This window comes from Trachinotus anak, unplaced genomic scaffold, assembly GCF_046630095.1.
Source record: "Trachinotus anak isolate AG129_WGS33_773 ecotype Australia unplaced genomic scaffold, CSIRO_AGI_Tana_v1 ptg000005l, whole genome shotgun sequence".
Lineage (NCBI taxonomy): Eukaryota > Metazoa > Chordata > Actinopteri > Carangiformes > Carangidae > Trachinotus > Trachinotus anak.
This window is the reverse complement of record NW_027273856.1, coordinates 3,302,706-3,320,720: the sequence shown is the minus strand read 5'-3', so window position 1 is coordinate 3,320,720 and position 18,015 is coordinate 3,302,706. Positions and strand designations below refer to the sequence as shown.

The 18,015-nt window shown below is 39.9% G+C and overlaps 2 protein-coding genes and 6 non-coding genes across 11 annotated transcripts; 7 read left to right on the top strand and 1 right to left on the bottom strand.

Moving 5' to 3' along the window:
• The first annotated feature begins 791 nt into the window (after positions 1 to 791).
• On the top strand, positions 792 to 13,890 carry LOC139621351 (cilia- and flagella-associated protein 251). Of its 4 annotated transcripts, none has more exons than XM_071477789.1 (16): positions 792 to 1,189; positions 2,925 to 3,700; positions 5,834 to 8,968; positions 9,548 to 9,581; positions 9,835 to 9,867; positions 10,304 to 10,354; positions 10,539 to 10,611; positions 10,802 to 10,848; positions 11,337 to 11,384; positions 11,573 to 11,626; positions 12,230 to 12,276; positions 12,454 to 12,505; positions 12,646 to 12,743; positions 13,260 to 13,289; positions 13,513 to 13,565; positions 13,761 to 13,890. In XM_071477789.1, the coding sequence occupies exons 2-3, from the start codon at positions 2,996 to 2,998 to the stop codon at positions 5,981 to 5,983; spliced, it is 855 nt and encodes a 284-aa protein (XP_071333890.1). In that variant the 5' UTR covers positions 792 to 1,189; positions 2,925 to 2,995; the 3' UTR covers positions 5,984 to 8,968; positions 9,548 to 9,581; positions 9,835 to 9,867; positions 10,304 to 10,354; positions 10,539 to 10,611; positions 10,802 to 10,848; positions 11,337 to 11,384; positions 11,573 to 11,626; positions 12,230 to 12,276; positions 12,454 to 12,505; positions 12,646 to 12,743; positions 13,260 to 13,289; positions 13,513 to 13,565; positions 13,761 to 13,890. The 4 variants fall into 4 exon arrangements, with proteins under 4 accessions (XP_071333890.1, XP_071333891.1, XP_071333892.1 ...); XM_071477790.1 differs by having other exon boundaries at positions 12,597 to 12,743; XM_071477791.1 differs by lacking the exon at positions 12,646 to 12,743 and having other exon boundaries at positions 10,542 to 10,611.
• Positions 11,047 to 11,111, top strand: LOC139622252 (small nucleolar RNA SNORD29). The gene has a single exon (XR_011691185.1). It is a non-coding gene; the product is annotated as a small nucleolar RNA SNORD29 (small nucleolar RNA).
• On the top strand, positions 11,433 to 11,502 carry LOC139622235 (small nucleolar RNA SNORD30). The gene has a single exon (XR_011691169.1). It is a non-coding gene; the product is annotated as a small nucleolar RNA SNORD30 (small nucleolar RNA).
• On the top strand, positions 11,892 to 12,017 carry LOC139622239 (small nucleolar RNA SNORD22). Its single transcript, XR_011691173.1, has one exon. It is a non-coding gene; the product is annotated as a small nucleolar RNA SNORD22 (small nucleolar RNA).
• On the top strand, positions 12,313 to 12,387 carry LOC139622236 (small nucleolar RNA SNORD31). Its single transcript, XR_011691170.1, has one exon. It is a non-coding gene; the product is annotated as a small nucleolar RNA SNORD31 (small nucleolar RNA).
• On the top strand, positions 13,365 to 13,441 carry LOC139622238 (small nucleolar RNA SNORD31). The gene has a single exon (XR_011691172.1). It is a non-coding gene; the product is annotated as a small nucleolar RNA SNORD31 (small nucleolar RNA).
• On the top strand, positions 13,608 to 13,683 carry LOC139622237 (small nucleolar RNA SNORD31). Its single transcript, XR_011691171.1, has one exon. It is a non-coding gene; the product is annotated as a small nucleolar RNA SNORD31 (small nucleolar RNA).
• Positions 13,891 to 14,096: 206 nt separating the features above from the next.
• On the bottom strand, positions 14,097 to 17,338 carry arl2 (ADP-ribosylation factor-like 2). Its single transcript, XM_071477792.1, has 5 exons — positions 17,136 to 17,338; positions 16,727 to 16,837; positions 16,290 to 16,452; positions 15,111 to 15,191; positions 14,097 to 14,952 (listed from the first exon to the last, which is right to left on the bottom strand). Exons 1-5 carry the CDS (start codon positions 17,198 to 17,200, stop codon positions 14,818 to 14,820), a joined length of 555 nt encoding a protein of 184 aa, XP_071333893.1. The 5' UTR covers positions 17,201 to 17,338; the 3' UTR covers positions 14,097 to 14,817.
• Positions 17,339 to 18,015: the final 677 nt, after the last annotated feature.

Below are 18,015 nucleotides of genomic sequence, written 5' to 3'. Positions count from 1 at the left end.
GTTTAAAAAGGTCCTTTAAAGTCCAGTAAATGTCCTCTGACTGGTCAATTTGACAATTAAAGAGACTCTGTGCTCTTCTGTAAACTCACTTGGATCTATTAATGAAGTGAATCACTTGCATGTATTTTCATTGGGCCGAAACTGAGAAGTGTGTCAGTGAGGTAGTAAAACCAGCCAGTGACATGTTGGGTCAAGTCTGATCCATACTGGATTCCTGAGGCTAATATCAATTGTCAATTGGATCTATTAATGAAGTGTATCACTTGCATGTCTTTTCATTGGGCCGAAACTGAGAAGTGTGTCAGTGAGGTAGTAAAACCAGCCAATGACATGTTGGGTCAAGTCTGATCAATACCTGATTCCTGAGGCTAATATCAATTTCTGGAAGTTAAAGACAATATACGTGCAGATATTTGTGTTTTAACATAAAACACAGTATAAAATCTTTTTGGTAAGGATGCTTTTAATTTGTGTTTTAAAGAATTGTGACCAAGCTAGGTGCTCTCTAAAGGGGGTTTGACCTGAATTTAAGAGAAATTGAGTCTGCAAGAGCTGCTAGGGGAAAAGTACCACCTTATAATTATAAATCCTCGTACAGGAGAAGGCTTCAGGCAGACTGCTTTGAATTTGTTATGAACTGTATGTTATGTCAGAGGTTAAAGTTCAGATGAAAGTCACATCTGTACTCTGCAGGTTTATGTCTGACAGCTGAGGACGTTCATAGTTAATGATTGACAGCTGCTGATATCAGAGTGGGATGTTTGGCCTGTGGCGGTTTGATGGTTTGTGAGTTGAATATTTTCGTCCTTGCTGAGTACGCCTCTGTGTGTGCGCGCACTTGTGTAGGCAGGATTTTATTTGTCCCTCTATCTCTCGTTTGTGTTACTGCTTTTAAATCATAACCTTAAGTCAATGTGTGTTTAACTGCGTAAAGAAAAAGGTGTGTGGAGTTAAGCAGAGAGAGAGTCAGAGAGAGAGAGAGAGAGAGAGACTTCTGGTGACGACAGAGGTGCAGGTTCAGGCAGGGTGGATGTGTGACGTTGTGTGTCAGGGGAGTATGCTGAGCTCCCAGCTCTCAGTCATTCACTCAGATTCACTCAGTCACACACACAGGGAGGTATTGCTCACCATTGCTCACACACACACACACACACACACACAGCGGGGAGAGACAACAGCAAGACATCAGGTAAGACTGGTATCTCTTTATCTGCTCATGGCTACACTATCACAATCGTTTACGTACAAATGACATTTGTTTGTAAGTTATTTCATTCCAGAAACTTCACAGCTCCCTTGCTTCTTCTTACAATAAATGACAAGATGTTTGATTCATTTCTTCTCATTCTTTCAGTCTCGTTTTTCCTGTCTTGTTAACCTGCTCACTGCTCTATTTATTTATTTTGCTTTCTCCACATTATGTTATTGAATTTGAAACGTGGCTCTGTATGTGTCTCCTTTATCCTTCTTCTTTCACTTGTTTCCTTTTTTTCCCCTCATGTTCATCTATATATCCTCGGGTTTATCTACTGTTTGACTTTTAATCTGAGGCAAAAGGCAGATGCTGTGAATTTCAACAGATTATATGAGATGCTGCCCACACCTGGACTATCTGTACCTGCTTTGCATACATTTCCACAGAATGCAGTTATCTCTATCACTCTCATTCTTTACTTGCTGCATGTGTTATATAACCAGTGTTCAAGCAAAATTAAATATAACATGGGAACTGGTGAAGTTTAGAAATGCTGGCAGATAGATTTGTTTTACCTTGGGACAGAGCCAGGCTAGCTGTCCCCCCTGTTTCCAGTCTTCGTGCTAAGCTAAGATAACCAAGTGCTGGTTATAGCTTCACATTATGCATGCAGATATATAAGAGTGATATTCATCTTCTCATCTTTCTCTAGATAAGAAAGTATTTCCCAAAACATTTCCATTAGATGTGAGCTGTCTGGAGTTCTTGTCTTTACAATGGATACTATAGTTTGTTAGCTTGTTTGCTAGAAAGTGGGGGACCAGGGGGTAAAGATAAATTAGCGTAAGGTGAAAACTACAATAACAAATATGCATCTTTTCAGTGGATTGCAGTGAAATGTAGATAGTGGCAGGTAAGATCAAAAGTGCACACCAACAGAGCAGCATTTCTGCATGTTTATGATGTAAAGTCTGAGGGTGATAAGGTTTAAAGGGATGAAACCATAAAGCATGTTTCACTTTTGGTGACAACCAAATCAATGATGTCACCACAGGAAAACACCTGTGGTGACATCACTCATAGCCCCTCTATTAGTGTGCGACCAAATTTTGTGTTTTGACCCCTTCTCATATTTGTTGAAATTAGTGAATTTTGTCCCATCATTTTAACGTAACAAAGAACAAGGCAACAGTGAGGCTGACTTTGACAGTGAGAGATAAGAAGTCGTAGGTTTTGGCTGCTGTTCAGCATCCAGCTTGTTAGATCAGTGTCAAAGTCTGACTCTATGTGTGCATGTGTGTTTATCTGCAGTTGTAAGTACACCGTGTCTTCATCTTTGACATCCAGTTATCACCACAACCCTGATAACATTGACTCTGACCTCCAGTCTAACACACACACACACATTTACTCAGCCATAATCAAGTCAAAAGTGGAACTATGAGTGCAAAACACTATGACCATAAGAGGATAGTTTGTTATTTTCCTCTATAAACATTTTGTGATGTTTGCACAGCAGCAGAGCAGATCCACATAAAACATGCAGACACCCACACAAACCCATGACACTGACATAGAATTTGAATTATCTTTCTTGTATGAAATTCTCTTGCAGCTACTATGAAATGATGAAGATTGTGGGCGTGAACAAAGGAGACCCAAAGAGTGAGGGTGAGGGCAGGGTTATGTAATGGCATTAAACTAATCTCACTTGCCCCTTTTCTTCCAGAGGTGTGTGAGAAGTGAGAGCGCAACAGAAGACACAATAAGTGAAAGAGAAACAAGACAGAAAGAGAAACGATGACAATTGGCAAGAACTCCAGGAAAAACTCAACCAGGAGCTCCATCCGGGCCCCAAAGTTCCTGGATAAATCCAGCGGCTTCTACGGTCGTCTTGATGAGCCTGAGATCACCGCAGAAAGGGAGGAGGAGAGGGGAAACGAAGTAGAGGAGAGAGGGAACGGGAGGGAAGATGTCCGCAGAGAAGGGAGAGCCACGAGCAGCCCGGCCACAAGTGTGGTGGACAATTCAGGGGCAGAGGAGAGGGATGACGCCGAGGCATTTGACTTCAATGAAGGGCTGATGGAAGACGATGGCGAGACTCTCCTGCGCAGGAAACCCAGCCGCCGCAGCAGCAGGTGGAGAAGAAGCTCGAGGAGGAAGCAGAAGGAGGGGAGAACCGAGGAGGATGCAACAAGAGAGGAGAGGCCCAGCCTGGGCAAGGAGAGCCCGGTTGACTCCCATAACCTGGAGGGCACCAGGGTGATGATTGAGGTAGAGATGGAAAAACTGAAGAAGGTGGAGGAAGACAATGAGAAGGCAGGAAGAGGGAAGGAGCCTGCGCTTGTTCACTTCCCAGTGCGGGAGGATGAGGACGACCAGGTCCTCATCAGAGACAAGAAGAGGGGGAGAGAAGAGGAGGGAGAGGAGGAGAGGAGGATGCAGAGAGAGCAAGAGGAGGGGATGAAGGTGGTGAAGAGGAGCACAATGAAGACTTACCGCAAGGTGAGAGAAAACAAAGGAATACAAAGTGAGAGTCTTGTGTTGTTTCGATCAATTTGTTATCAGCATGTTGCAGAAGAACACACTTATTAACTTCTGCTTTCTGTAGCTCACATTTACATAAATTCCAGCCTAACCCCATCTGGTTAAACTTTAATCCCCTGAAGGTTACATAATCGAGTCTTCAGAGTTTGTGGTACAGAGGGTAAACTTCCCCCTCAACATCCTCCACATACTTCACACTGGGCTATTAATCACCATGGAAACTATCATATCACCTTAATTGCAGACTGCCAATAGGGTCGAGGTACAACAGCCACTGGTGCATGTCACCAAAACATTAAGTAACCACCTCTGTTAACATTTTTGCTTCACGTCATGTTTAATGACATGAAAGAATTTAGCTGGAGCGGAGGTCCCACTAACGGGCTTTTAGCTGTGCCTGCTAACAGGCAGCGCCGTACATGTGCCGTATGTTCATTCACCTGTTCCTGAAGGTTTTCTGCTCACACTGAAACACATGCACAGAGGTGACATTCCTGTGCATCGTGTATCATGTCCTTTGATCAGTGGAACGAAGTACGGCAGAGGTGACCCGCCCACTAAACCCACACCATAAAAACATTCCACTGCTGTTAACCAATCAGCTGCACCCCACAGGGCGACCTCCTGCTAGATTAGAAGACAATCACAGCAAAGACATAGTTTCTGTGCATAAGGGCGAATGTAGAGAGGATACCTGTATGTTATAATGAAAAACGAGCAAGCTGAAAAGTGCTGGTTGAGATTTGTTGAGTGACAAAAAATCACCAGCAACTATAGCATCAGGATTACAGCAGTGGGTTCCTAAAACACATAAATCTGAGCGGTCACAAGAACATAAAGAGGCAGGAAACTGAAAAACTACAGTTCTGCTTCACAAAGTTTGGTGTATTTTTGCTTTTTTTTTTTTGCTGATACACAGTAATAGTTTTATATGATCAGGTCCCTAAACAGCTTTCAAATAACAACCTGATTTGGAAAACTTTTTTGTTGCACTGCCACCACCCAGTGACATGTGAGATCAAGTAACTCCAGACCAAACTGCTTTCATTTTCCAGTGACTGATTTTTTTCTCTCGCTGGAATTCAGATGATAAATACAACGGAGCGCCCTTTTCATAAAATGGTCAGCACTCTAATTTACAGGGCTTTAATTTCCTGGGATGTTCCCTGGAAACAATTATGTAGTTTTGCACCACCTACAGAGACAATAGAGACAGTCAGTTTTCACACTTGAATTATTTTCAATAAAGATACTTTTAGTCAGCAGGTCAGCTGAATATGCAAAAACGTGACTTTCCTCTACAAGGAAGCAAACAATTCAACATATATGCAGAGTAAAAGGACAAAGGAATAACGACTGAATATTTACTTGGGTTTAAATTGAAAAGTTCCTTCAAGGAAATTCAACAATTAAATATGTCTCAGAACTTTATCTCCAGTTTCCTTTATACTTGGTACCACACAACATAGTTCTTTCCAGGAAACCTCAAAGGAAATGATATCATTATATTATTAGGAAAACACTGAACCATAATGTAAAGTGTTACTGAGACAAAGAAAGTGTCAAAATCATAACAGAAAAGACCCTAAATCTCAGCATATTTAGCCACGCTAGCAGGTTTAGGGTTGGCTAGGTCATGGGCCACCATTTTGGTTGAGACTGACGTAAATTTTAGTGTAACAGTGTAACCTGTAACACTGACGCCTTTTCAGCCCCAGTTGTACTTTGTGTTTTGCTAATTAGAAAATGTTAGCATGCTAACAGTAAACATGTTAAACACACCATCTAAATATCAAACTGTTAGCCCTGTCATCGCGCGTATGTTAGCATTTAGCTCAAGGCACCAAAGCCTCGGTTGCCAGCATGACTGTGGACTTGTTCCCTTGCATTCATTTAGCTGCAGTGCAACACAACATGAAGCACTTTGTTCATCTTATTTATGTGTTTAGTTTCTGTACAAAACTACAACGATGCTGTGTGACTGTATAAAACTTTGCTCCCACTTCCGATTCATATGTGGCAACTAGCTTCAGGTCAGCCATATTGCTATATTTCTGACCTCGCCAACCTTTACCCTCCTCTTCCCATCAGGCCTTGGACCGAGCGTTTCGTCGCGGATGGGAGGCTTTCATCACCAACCTCTACAGCGTCACGCTCACACCTGTGACATCATCCTCTCCACCCTCACCGTCATCAAAGAAGAAGCACCAGGACAACTCTGCATTAGCTGAGTTTCAGTAATACCGGACACTGACAAGGACGATAAAACCAAACTCTTTCTTGTATTTCATTTGTTCAAGTCATGATTATTCTGAATAGTGATTGACAACCTTCCCTTTGCCTTCAGAGGGGACTTTTATGGCCGCATGACATGTTTGAGTCACGCACGAGGCCTCAGAAACATTAATTATTTATGTTAGTTACTGAGTCTTAATTACTTAACATTAAGTGTACTGCCTTGTCATATGATGGTGCGCGTTAATTTGCACACAGTCTGCAGATGTTCAGTTTTACTGCAGGAGCCAAGTCTATGGGACTGGCTTGACTTTTAAAGTCCAGTCTTTATGGAACTGAGTTCAGCTGACTCTGGTTCCCTTTTTCTATGTTGCTAATTTTAGATTTTAGTCAGCAGTGTAAGAATGTTTTAACATGTCTTAACTTAGCTCCTTATATCCGGTCCACTATTAAGAGCTTGGAGCACTTCCTTTGGTTTAGCACTATGAAACTAAAGTGTTGATGTGTAAGCAAAGGGAATGGAAAATTTCTAGACAGTAGCGATGACTTATTAGTGGACTAGTGCACTTCTGATAATATTAACATTTCTGCTTGGTAATCAGTACCATTTATTACTGTCTGGCAACTAATCAGTAATCAGCTGTGGTTAATGAGAGGAGGACAAACACACACGTATGCACCCACATAGTCAGTGTCTGTAGACTGTGACCCACATTAACACACATTTGTATGGTGGTATTTATGGATGTTTTTATCTATTTTAACACAGGGTTTTTCCATATGTGTCTGCACAGAAATACACAAGAGATGTCATGTAGTCAAGCTTGACAGTGTTTGACTTCCTCATGAGATAAAGTTCATCCCTGTGTGTGTGTTCTGGTGAAGGTTGTTTAACCTGAGGGAACAAGGCAGGAGTGTGTTTGCATGTGTCTGGTTGAGAAAGAGAAACAGAGAGCAACAGTTTTCAGAGTGTGGTTATGAACATGCAACAGCAGCATCTGTCTTTTGATGGTTTGATTGAAGCTGCATCATGTTTTTTATGTGTTTTGATTTGAAGAGTACCCCAACTTAAATGTCAAACAGTATTTAAGAGCTATTAATGACTGAATCTTGTTAAAATATAAAACAATCATGTTTACAATAGACCTGCTGTAATTTTCTGTTGTCCACTATGTCTTTGGTTTTTCATATTACCTCAAGTGTACTTGGTATTCAGTGAAGGGTAGACTGAATAGGATGCAGGAGAAAATTTCTCACTATCATGTTAATAACTGTCTTAAAAATGTGTTAAATTTTATTAAAAAACAAAAAGCCTCTGAAGTCTTAAACCATGACAAGGAACATTTTTCTGAGAGCGAATAAAGACTGAATTTGTTCTACTGGTTATATTTTCATTTTTACAGTAAAACTCAAACTGCAAGTATCAACTGAGCCGCCTGCCTTTTTATAAGCTGACGCCAAAGTTATTATTCTATGGATGAATCAGAATGAATGAGATGTCAACACAGCATCATACCATCATGAGGCAACACCATGGCAACGGTTACCATGAAACAATGAACAACGTCAAAAGGTGGCCGATGAAAATACATAAATCACATGAAGATGTGACTTTTAGTCACTGAATTCATGGTTGGCCTTTAGAAAAATCTTAGTCATAATGTTGTCTAAGTGCCAACTATGATCTAATATAACTACGATATACCATAACAAGTTTTATCTTCTAATCCTACTCTTACACTGTAGTATATTTACAGATATTCACTGCAAGGATATGAGCTGTATATATAATAAATAGTATAACAAATGTATTATTTAAAATCCTTTATAGTTATAATGCTATTTCAATAAAAATATGCTATTATTATGATTAACAGTTGTTGTAGTAGTAGTAGTGATAGTGCACATAATACCTGCCATAATGCAATAGTTCAAAGTTTAATTTAAGTTATTTTCAACCATGAAAAATACAGCTGAGATGAAACTTTCTGTTTCAACAGAACCAGTCTGAAGGGGTCAAAATTCCAGCAGTACTTGTGTAAAGTATATATGTATATGATATTGTATAAAGAATAACTTTATTATGAGACCATCATATTGTGACTAAGCCTATGTAATATAAGTTTACCTCTTTAAGACTATTTCTGTCCATGCACCTTGAAAATAATTGAAGTTGCCCAGAAATCTGTGTTTACACGACCAGGGTACACACACACACTCAGACAGAAAACAACAAAACAACACCTTAAACACATCAGAAGAGCATGTGTAGAGCAGTCTGCAATAAAAACCTGAATTCAAAAAAGCACATATGGCCAAAGATAAGATGAGATATAATGCTCGACATGTTTGCACTAGGTAGCAATCAGAGTTATTTAAGGATTGCAGGTGACCATCTCTTTATGTGTGTATATATTTGTGTTAACTGTGTGTGGCTGCAGAAACTGCAATTCACCTTTTATACTATAGACATATCTGCATTTATTTTTGGATGTTTTATTTTGAAACACTCAACAAGAACTGACTGTAACAGCAAAACTAAGGACATGTGGTTCATGTTCTTCACTTTAATAAGGCTCAGTTTGGCACATTAAGATAAAATGGCTGATAAATCTGAGTTATTAATTAGTTTATGGGGGCTGGATGCGGGCATCATGTTTTTTGCTTCTACAGAGGGGCATAGCGTGGCTGCCATCTCGTGGCTAAGAAAAATATTACTACTTTCTTACCGGAAGTGGCGCAAAGAATAACCTCTTCACACTTTCTTCAAATCTCCCTTCAGCACAAAATCTTCGCTCTACAAACGGCGAGTTTGCTAAATATAAAATAGTTTTCTTTTCTATGGTTAATTTATGTAAAGCTACATGTAGCAAACGGAAACGTTAGCGTGGTTTTCACCCCGGTTTGCCGGGTGGGAGGAGTCCTTCAGGCGGGACATAAAAAGCAGACGGACCCGTTTCCTCTTCCACTTCCTTCTCTCGTCTGGTCGAGGTAAGACCCTGCAAGCTTTTATAGTATAATGTGTATTATATTGTAATAGATAACACGCACTTGTGAGAGGTTATTATTTTATTAATACAATACATATGCAATGATGGTTCATGTTTTTCAACCAACGTTAAAAGCTAAAGTGGTGTGTTAGCTAGCGACTTAGCGCAGAGTTTGGTGCAGCCTCGACCTCAATCCTTCCCCATCCGCTAGTTAAACATATTTTAGTCAACTGATACATTTGAAAACATAAACTACAACATGTTTTCTAAATGCTACATGTTGTATTTTGTGTATAACTCGAGGTGAACTCATGTACGATTCACGAGTGATGGCCGCTGCTCGTCAGGCGCCGTTTCCAGCAGTGTCTCTCAATGATGAGAATTTTCACAGACCTGTACTGAATGACTGTGATTGTACTTTATTATTCTGATGTGAGACGCTGTAGTATTTATGTACGACCGGCCTACAGCGGCCTGACCACGCTGCATGGAGTGGTCACATGTTGGCCGCCCAGAGAAGATGTACCTGCTAGCTGCAGCCTGCTAAAGTAATCATTTCTGCTTCCTTCTCTTTCTCTAGATGGAGGGAGATCCAGAAACTGCTCGCTGCAAAGGTGATTTCTGCCATGTGTACATGCTGTTTGATTGGTCATGCCTTAATGTCAGATTGACTAGCATGGTATATCATGAAGCCTCGTGCTACTGTGATGTCCTATTTGAACTCTCTCACTGAAAATAATTTGAGGAAACTTTAATCTCTCAAAATACTGAGTAGCATGAAGCTGCTGTCTTTAATGTGCACATGAAGCTGCCTGTAAAAACCCATGAAATGCTCACTCCCCCCCCCCCCCCCCCCTCTCTGTTCAGGTGTGAAGAGTGCTGCAAGATCATCTGCAGAAGGTAATTTCAGTGGTTTTGTTAGAGATCAGCCTTTAATTGGCTCTGTGGTGGTTGAGGAGCTCTGTGTGCTGCAGTGATGAATCTCTGAACTCTCTCTTACTGAATCAGCCTTTGAAGAAACTTCTTTACCAGATTCTGAGTAGCACATGGGTTCCCACATTCAAGTTGCAACGCTTGTAAATTTTGGGCTCATAAGGAGACATGCACTATTGTGTTATAAGCTTTAATAAAATGTTAGGCTAAAAGTTGTTGTTTTTCCCCTCAGATATTTAAGATTTGTATTAAATTTTTATATAGTTATATTCCACAAGGGCCCAAATTGAAAAAGACATGGCTCCTCTTTGTGATGCTCAGTTTTTAATCTTTTTCAACCTTGCCAAATACTGCCACCCAGATTGACCCATTAATTGCTGACACTTATTTATTTTATTTGTAGGTTGGTCTGCAGTGTTTTGCTTTTGTCAAAGCAGATGGAAAATCCACTGAGGTGAGTAAACACGTTTGTCCAAGTTTATTCAGTATTGGGGTATAAACATGATGATTATAATCAATGACAAGCATATGCCTGAATCCAGTGATGTCAGCCTATAATCTGATTACCTCCAGTATAACTAATAGATGACGTTTACTCCCTAAGCATGTGACTTACTGAACATGTCTCTGCTTGTTAGGAGTTTGACTAGAAGTTTGAGAAAAGATGTGACTTGGGATCTCAACCTGTCAAAGCAGCTGGAAAGCACAGAGGTGAGTAGAAGACTATTTTATGCCAAGAGTTTATTCAGTACTGGGGTATAAACTTGATGATTATAATTAATGACAAGCATATGCCTGAACCCAGTGATGTCAGCCTATAATCTGATTACCTCTAGTTGAAATGATAGAAAATATTTGCTTTCTAAGCATGTGACTTACTGAATGTTTCTCTGCTTGTTAGGCTTTTGACAAGGAGTTTGAAAAGATGCTTCTTCTACATCTCAACATGTAAGTGTAACGTTTTTTTTGGTCATGTGGCAGTTTGTCATCTAAGCCCTGATCAGACATTTGACTTGTAATATAACATGAAAGGTTCCAGTTGAACTCTATTGAAGAGACACTTTCTTAGGGCCTTTTTTTTCCCTATTCATTCCTGTTCCTTACTTTAAAGTGTATCTAAGGACTACATGTCTCTTCATAATGCAGTTCCAATGATGATGAAACTTAGCTCACTTTGATCCAATGTGAAACGACACGAACATCTGAGCAACTGCATTTATAACTTTTGCATTTCAATCCAGAAAGTACTCTTTGTAAATTGAGCTTTTAATTGTACAAAATGGGTTTCAGTACCCTGCTCTAAACACAGCAGCTTGATTAATGAAGTGATCTATGTGACTTATCAGTATTTATTTGAAAGTCAATTTAAAAATGAACATGCAGTAGGGTGTCTTTTGAAGAACATTTGGTAAATTAAAGTTGTCTTCTGTCACCAGGTGATTCACTGACGTTTGAGCATCATGATGGAAGCACTCTAGTTGAAGGTAAAAATTTAAATTGCACTTCCATTAGCTCTTATTCTCAGACCTGCTGAAAATGATGAGATATATTTGGAATCTCGTTCGTCTGAACTCCTGTTGAGAAATGGAATCTCTGATATCTGAAGGTCATCAGATGTTTAAACCTGGTCATGATTTTGTGCCTGGACCTTAAAGGATCTTGTCTGTTACAGGCACTTGGCTTTGGAAAATGCTCTCATCTTCTCTCAACAAAGTCATCCATCCAGGTGAGTCCTTGAGGCATCAACTCCTGTCAGTAGGTTCAGCTTTTCATGACTGTCTTAAAACTATAGTCAGGTTCCCATGTGGATATGGAAACACTTCCTGAATGGACAAATGCTAACAGCAAGTTAAACCTATTGTTCATATAGTGCCTGACTATTGTTTTAAGACACTTTAAGATGTTAAAAAAACTAGGGTTGTGTGGGTTTTTTTTTTTTTTTTTTTTGAGCTAAAGAGCCAAACTCAGCTATTGGTGTTAACACCCAGTTTCCTTTATGATGACACCTGCACGTGTCTTACGCCTTGTGTCAATGCCAGACCTGAAAAGGTGAACCCACTGGCGTTACCTTGGCAATAAGGGGAAGACCCGTTGGGGTTACCAACAGTCTGAATGGAAACAAGCTGAACACAGATGAGATGAATCTTGTGATGAATTTGGTATTTACTTTTCTGACCTGGTGTTAAATATCACCAATGGTCCATCTTGAAGACAAATATGAACTAATTGGATGTGGTATAACACTTTATTTGGAGTGACATGGTTTTGTTATCATTGTAACAATTTAAGCATCACCTGACAGGAAATCCTTGCTTTTTCTTCCCATTAGGGCTGAGATGAGGTTGCTGGGATTGACAAGATTGTCCAAGAGCTGAGGTAGGTATCTGGTTGGTGCAGCTACTGACTATTTTTCAGTAGACATGATGATTTTTATATTACCGCCCCAGTCTGATAATTCATGACTGATTGGTACCCCTCTGATCACACAAGTTTAAAGGGAAATACATTCACATTAATGAAACTGGAATGACTGACCCCTCTCCCCTGTTGCAGGTTTTGGGATGCTGTCTGGCTTTGACACCTGCTGCAGGGAAATTATTAGCAGGTAAATAAACAAGTGTAGATGTTTTTTTGACATTGATGGAGTGATGACTGGATCAGTCAAGGGCTCTTGACAACTGTCCTATACTCCTCAGTCTTCTCCGCCTGTTGACCCAGTATGACACTGAGGCCCTGTCCCTCCAGGTGTAAGGTGACCTGCTGGAGTTCTGATGGAGTGAGAGCTGGCTGAGAGCATGACTGAAATGTGCACACTGATCACATCTGAGGCAAAATCCTTAATGGTGTGACTGAAAACCTGACATGTATCCAATGTACATATATCTGAACTGTTACAAAATGAACAGTATATCTGTCCATAATCAGCAAACATGTAATATTGTCTGAATTGTTTTGTGCTTTGTAATGGTCTTTACCTTACCTGACAACCCTAGCTGCTAAATTGGTCTGTAAAAGTTGAGTTTCAACATAAGTGCTTGTTAAATAAAACTTTGGAGGTTATTTCTAAGTGCTGGCTAAGAAAGGCCTTCAGTTGTAAACTAAAGGACAGATAATATGCCACAACTAAACATTGCAGTAGAAGGGCCCATTATTTCTGCAGCAATGATGTGGCTTTAAAGAGAATTTTGCAAATTTGCTAAACTATAATATCTAACTGCTGAAGGGTGAAAGGGAGCAAAAGCTATTCGCATAGTTTGGCACAAACTAATTTATTTTAATTTTATATTTATTTATTTGTTGGTGCCCCAAAAAAAAAAAAAACTTTAATTCCTAACAATTTAATCTCCCCTCTTCCCCAGGTCCAAGTTCTCTGCATCAACTGATTATTGGTGAGTATCATAATTTTTAATTTGGACACATTGTGAAGTTTTGTAACAAACGCATTAAATCTTTAAAGGTGTGAAAGCTGAAGTGATGAGTTTTTTTTATTACCGCCCCAGTCTGAGAATTCATGACTGATTGGTATCCCCTCTGATCACAAGACTAAAGCTTGAGTTTCTCTCCATTAGTCTCTTGATATTCGTCAGTTTAACGTGTATTTTCATGTTTCAGGGCAGCATCAAGGAAGTCTACTTTGACCACTCCGTGCTGCTTTGGCTTGTATGGTAAGAGTTAAGCTTTTTTTTTTTTTATTAAATTATGTTCAATGTGGAAGTGATGAGTTTTTTTTATTACCGCCCCAGTCTGAAAATTCATGACTGATTGGTATCCCCTCTGATCAAAACATTAACTTGACGTTTTCAGTTAACCAAGTTGAGGCTTTCACTACCCATTTCTAAAGTGTTGTCTTATTTTTGCAGAGTCGGGACAGAACTTGAGCTCCATTGTTCTCCAAGATTGCTGCAGTTTCTCTAGAGCTCAGGTGGTGGCTCAGAATACTTGTACCCGGTACAAATTTCAAATAAAGGCAAACTTTTCAGTATAAGCATATTGTGATATGAATTTGTGGTCTCATTGATTTTTGTTTTACCTTTTGCTCCCAGCACCAAGGTTTAAGAGGAAACTAGCAAGAATAAAATAAGTTGTGAGCTGTGCAAATGTTATGCCATAATCTAGAGCTGACACTGAAGGTTATTTCAAATAACTGATAAGAAATTATGGACAAATCATTTTGCCAAAAGTCAAAATGATTATCATGAGTTCACTAATTTTATTTCATCTCTGTAAACAAGATTAAATCAGTCCAAAAATGAGTTAAGCATTTGGTGTATTGCACTTATTGTGCATCAAATGTTCCTCAAACTTACAAGAGAGATTGCCATAACTGGCAGTGCAACAGTGATTAGAGTTGAGTCAAAATGTGACACTGAAATTATAGCAGAGTGGACTTAGGACGCCACTGAAGACAGCTTGTTTCGGCCCTGTGCCATGCTACCAATAAATGGATGAGCTACACTATGCAGCATGGTGCTTGAATAGATGACAAAGTGTATTTTATGAACCTGTGTAAACAATGAGTCTTTACTGGGCATCATGATTTATTAGAAAACATTACATCTGTGAGGCACCACCATTACATAAAGTTGAGTGTAAACAAACTCCATTCAGGTTTCAGTATGTTTTTAAATTCTTATTTATCCTTTCAACATATCTGGATCAACTGCCTGCAGGAACATTAAATGAGAAAATATAAAAGCCATGTGTGACTCAGGTGATCGTGGCTACAGACAGCACAGTTATCTACGGCTCTGGTGTCTGCAAACAGCAGCTGATGGAACAAAAAACAGTTATTGAGCTCTTTATCTATACTTCTGATCTCCATAGTCCAATAATGAGCCTGGAGTCATGTCAGAGCTCGCCAGACATGAGAAGCTGCAGTGTTTTGTTGTTTTGAATCAGGGACACAAACACACACACTCAGTCTGCAGTGAAGATCCTCGCAGCGATATCGTCTAATAGCCAGTCCACTCCAGCTAACAAGTTCTCTCCTGTTACTGCACTGCAGCCAATGATACACCAGTGATGACTTTTAATCTCATCCAGAGCCAGCACCTGCAGGAGCAAACACACACAGTGCGTTGTGATGTACAGCTTCTGGATAATTCTAGTGTAATATGACAAAAAAAGAGGTTGAATCAGCACTGCTGAGACTAATCCATTAAATTCGTGAAATGCATAAGGAATCATTGTAAAGTGACTGTAAATCTCACCTCTCGGATGGCCTCTTTGGACAGGGCTCCTGGCAAGTCCTGTTTGTTGGCAAAAACCAGCAGTGTTGCACCAGCTAACCTCTGCAGCGAGGAAAGGACAAGGACGAGAGCACAACACCAGACATGTTACATTTAAATAATCACTGACATGCAAAGGGCAGCCTGACACTCTCCTTAATGTACAGCACTGTTTGGATTTCACTGGTTTCTGGGGAATGAGAAATGTTGGTCAAATTAAACCCAGAGTTTAATGTGATGTTAGACTATGATGAAATCTTGAACAGCGAACCATGAGGCTGGTCTTCAGGGTGACTGCCAGTGTCATGTTTTCACAAACCCACTTCTCTGATCTCAAAGATACTGCAACTGCGACAAATATTACACTCCTCTCTGTACCTCTGTGTAGATTATTGGCAGGTTATCTTTTAAAAAGTAATCACTAAACCCTATGAGCGTCTTTGCACAGGGTTTCATCAGTGTTCGCCAAATTGAATGTAAAGGTTTTATAATTGCACATAGAGAGCAATTCAATACCTTTTTCACGGTCATACTGGTCAGACAGTTACAGAAAACAAACAATAAGGCTTACACTTATTTATTAAGTACATGAACTTATATATTTTGTCAGTAAAACGTTTGACTGGCCCTGTATATAACTGTATATCCTTGTAATATAAATAATCAATTAACATGACCTCTACCTATTACTGAACAGGCCTACAGGACACAGGCCTGAGGGGTCAAGGGTCAGTGACTGACTATATTTATTGTTTTAAAGTCACAGAGCTCACTTAGATTCTATAAATAAAGGCTAAGTTATTCCAAAGAGACATAAAATAAACCACAGAGACATTTTGTATCTTTCAGTGTGGGGGTCCTATGGAGGAAAGTTGGGGGCCTTTTACTTGTCCATGCCTGGACCCAGATGACGGGGAGAAAACTGACAGACGCATTAACCAATTATTCATTCATTCATTTAGGTTTTAACTAAAACTGACACTTTATGAGTAGATACATCCTAGCAACTGTCTACAGTCTACTGCAGGCAAGAAAAAACATTCTATCCTGAGACCGTAACGCTTTGAGGCCTCTTTTGTGGAAATGAATTCAATGCTATGTAAGACTTGTCAAGACATGCATATACCCTATTATAACAGCAGTGTGTATAGTTTAGGATACCTCCTCCAGCAGCAGTGCACTGAGTTCCTGCCTGCAGTCCTCCAGTCTGAGTCTGTCTGCGCTGTCCACCACCCACACCAGCCCGTCTGTGCTCTCAAAGTAGTTCCTCCAGTAGGAACGCAGCGACTTCTGACCTCCTACATCCCAAATATTCAATTTAAACCTAGAAAACACACACAGAGGAGGACATGAGGACTGTGGAGAAAAAAATATAGCCTGATAATGGACCCTGGCTAATGTGTTATTGTGGAAAGACTGGGAGTCCTGTGCAAAAAAATTAACAATTATATTAAAAGCAACTGATACTTTACCAAATTATATATATATATTCTGCCATGAATCTTCATCATCTGAATTTCTCTTGAAAATGCCTCTTAAGAAACCCTGTACATTGTGTGTTGTATACAAGCAATGCCTGTTTGAATAGTACGTGTTACCCTCTGTGCTCCAGTGTTTTGATGTTGAAGCCCAGGGTTGGGGAGATGGTGCTGACGTCTTCTCCGTTAAACTTCTTCAGGATGGTCGTCTTTCCCGCGTTGTCCAGACCTCTGCACAGGCCAGGTTAAAGAAGACACTCACCTGACGCACCTGACCCCTGAACTCAACTGGCCCCCACTGTTAGTTATCTCACAATGCTTCATAGCTAGCAGTGTAGCATGATACAGCACAAAATACACAAATCAAACTTTACAAGCATTAAACCGTGTATTATTTAAACATAATCGAATATAAACCGTCGCTGGTATTTTTTTTTTTGTTATTGACGGAGATGGAGTTATAATAACATTAGTGCATGGATGCTACTTCGTTCCCAGCTAAGCTAGTAAGCTGTTACAGAGAGGATACAACATCAGAAGCCTCATCTCCCGCTCCTTCTGCTTCATCTTCTTCAAAATTGTCAGTAAACCCATCGCGGCGTTGTCCCGTTCAGCTGCTGTTATTAAAATAAATATATATATATATATATATATTTACAGGTGTAAGGTTTAATATGAAAGATATTTGGCACCCATAAGCAGCGTTGCGAAGTAGGAAGTGGTCGTGATTCTAATCCCGCCTCACGTAGCCACCGATTGGTCTGTTTGCTGAAGAGCGAACGTTGATTGGTTCTGGGAAACATTCGAAGCTGGTTGATTGGCCAGTGACCACATTGTAAGGCGTGGTCGCACTGTAGAGGCGCCGCAGTTTGTTTGTCTGTGGCGCCCCTGTGTGTCTCCTATGAGGATTACAGCTTTAACCAGCAGTGTGGCGATGTCCCGTCTGTCAGCTTGTTTCCCAAAATATACAGAACATGAATGAACGTGTCTCCAAAAATAAAAACTGAACACTTGCATGATACAGTCAAAACGACTTTCATGAAACAGAATACATGCTATGCAGGCAAGAGGGTGAAAAGTTCATCTTCAACCTTGCAAATAGTAGTTTGGCTAAATAATATGAACCCTGACCTGTTTCACTGGAGCTTTTAACAGCGCCTGTTTGAGCAAAATCCATGAGATGCAATTAAGTGGACCTTGTATTTTTATTTGGATTATTTCATCAAATTCGGTCAAATTGCATTTCAGAGTGCAGCAAGATTGGATGCGGGTTCATCAGTGGAGAGGATAAACTTTATATGATAAGACATGAAGCTACTACAACTTGAGGTCTTTTATTCTTTATTATTAAAGAGGGTTGAAACAGCATTTAAACAATAGGGTATTGACTTTATAAGAATTTCTCTTAC

Excerpts from the sequence above, each read along its gene's own strand:
- LOC139621351 (XM_071477791.1), top strand. The coding sequence starts at position 2,996 with ATGACAATTGGCAAGAACTCCAGGAAAAACTCAACCAGGAGCTCCATC. Across the intron at positions 3,701-5,833 it reads CAATGAAGACTTACCGCAAG|GCCTTGGACCGAGCGTTTCG; the intron begins GTGAGAGAAAAC and ends TCTTCCCATCAG.
- arl2 (XM_071477792.1), bottom strand. The coding sequence starts at position 17,200 with ATGGGTTTACTGACAATTTTGAAGAAGATGAAGCAGAAGGAGCGGGAG. Across the intron at positions 16,838-17,135 it reads GAGATGAGGCTTCTGATGTT|AGGTCTGGACAACGCGGGAA; the intron begins GTATCCTCTCTG and ends TGGCCTGTGCAG. Across the intron at positions 14,953-15,110 it reads CCAAAGAGGCCATCCGAGAG|GTGCTGGCTCTGGATGAGAT; the intron begins GTGAGATTTACA and ends TTGCTCCTGCAG.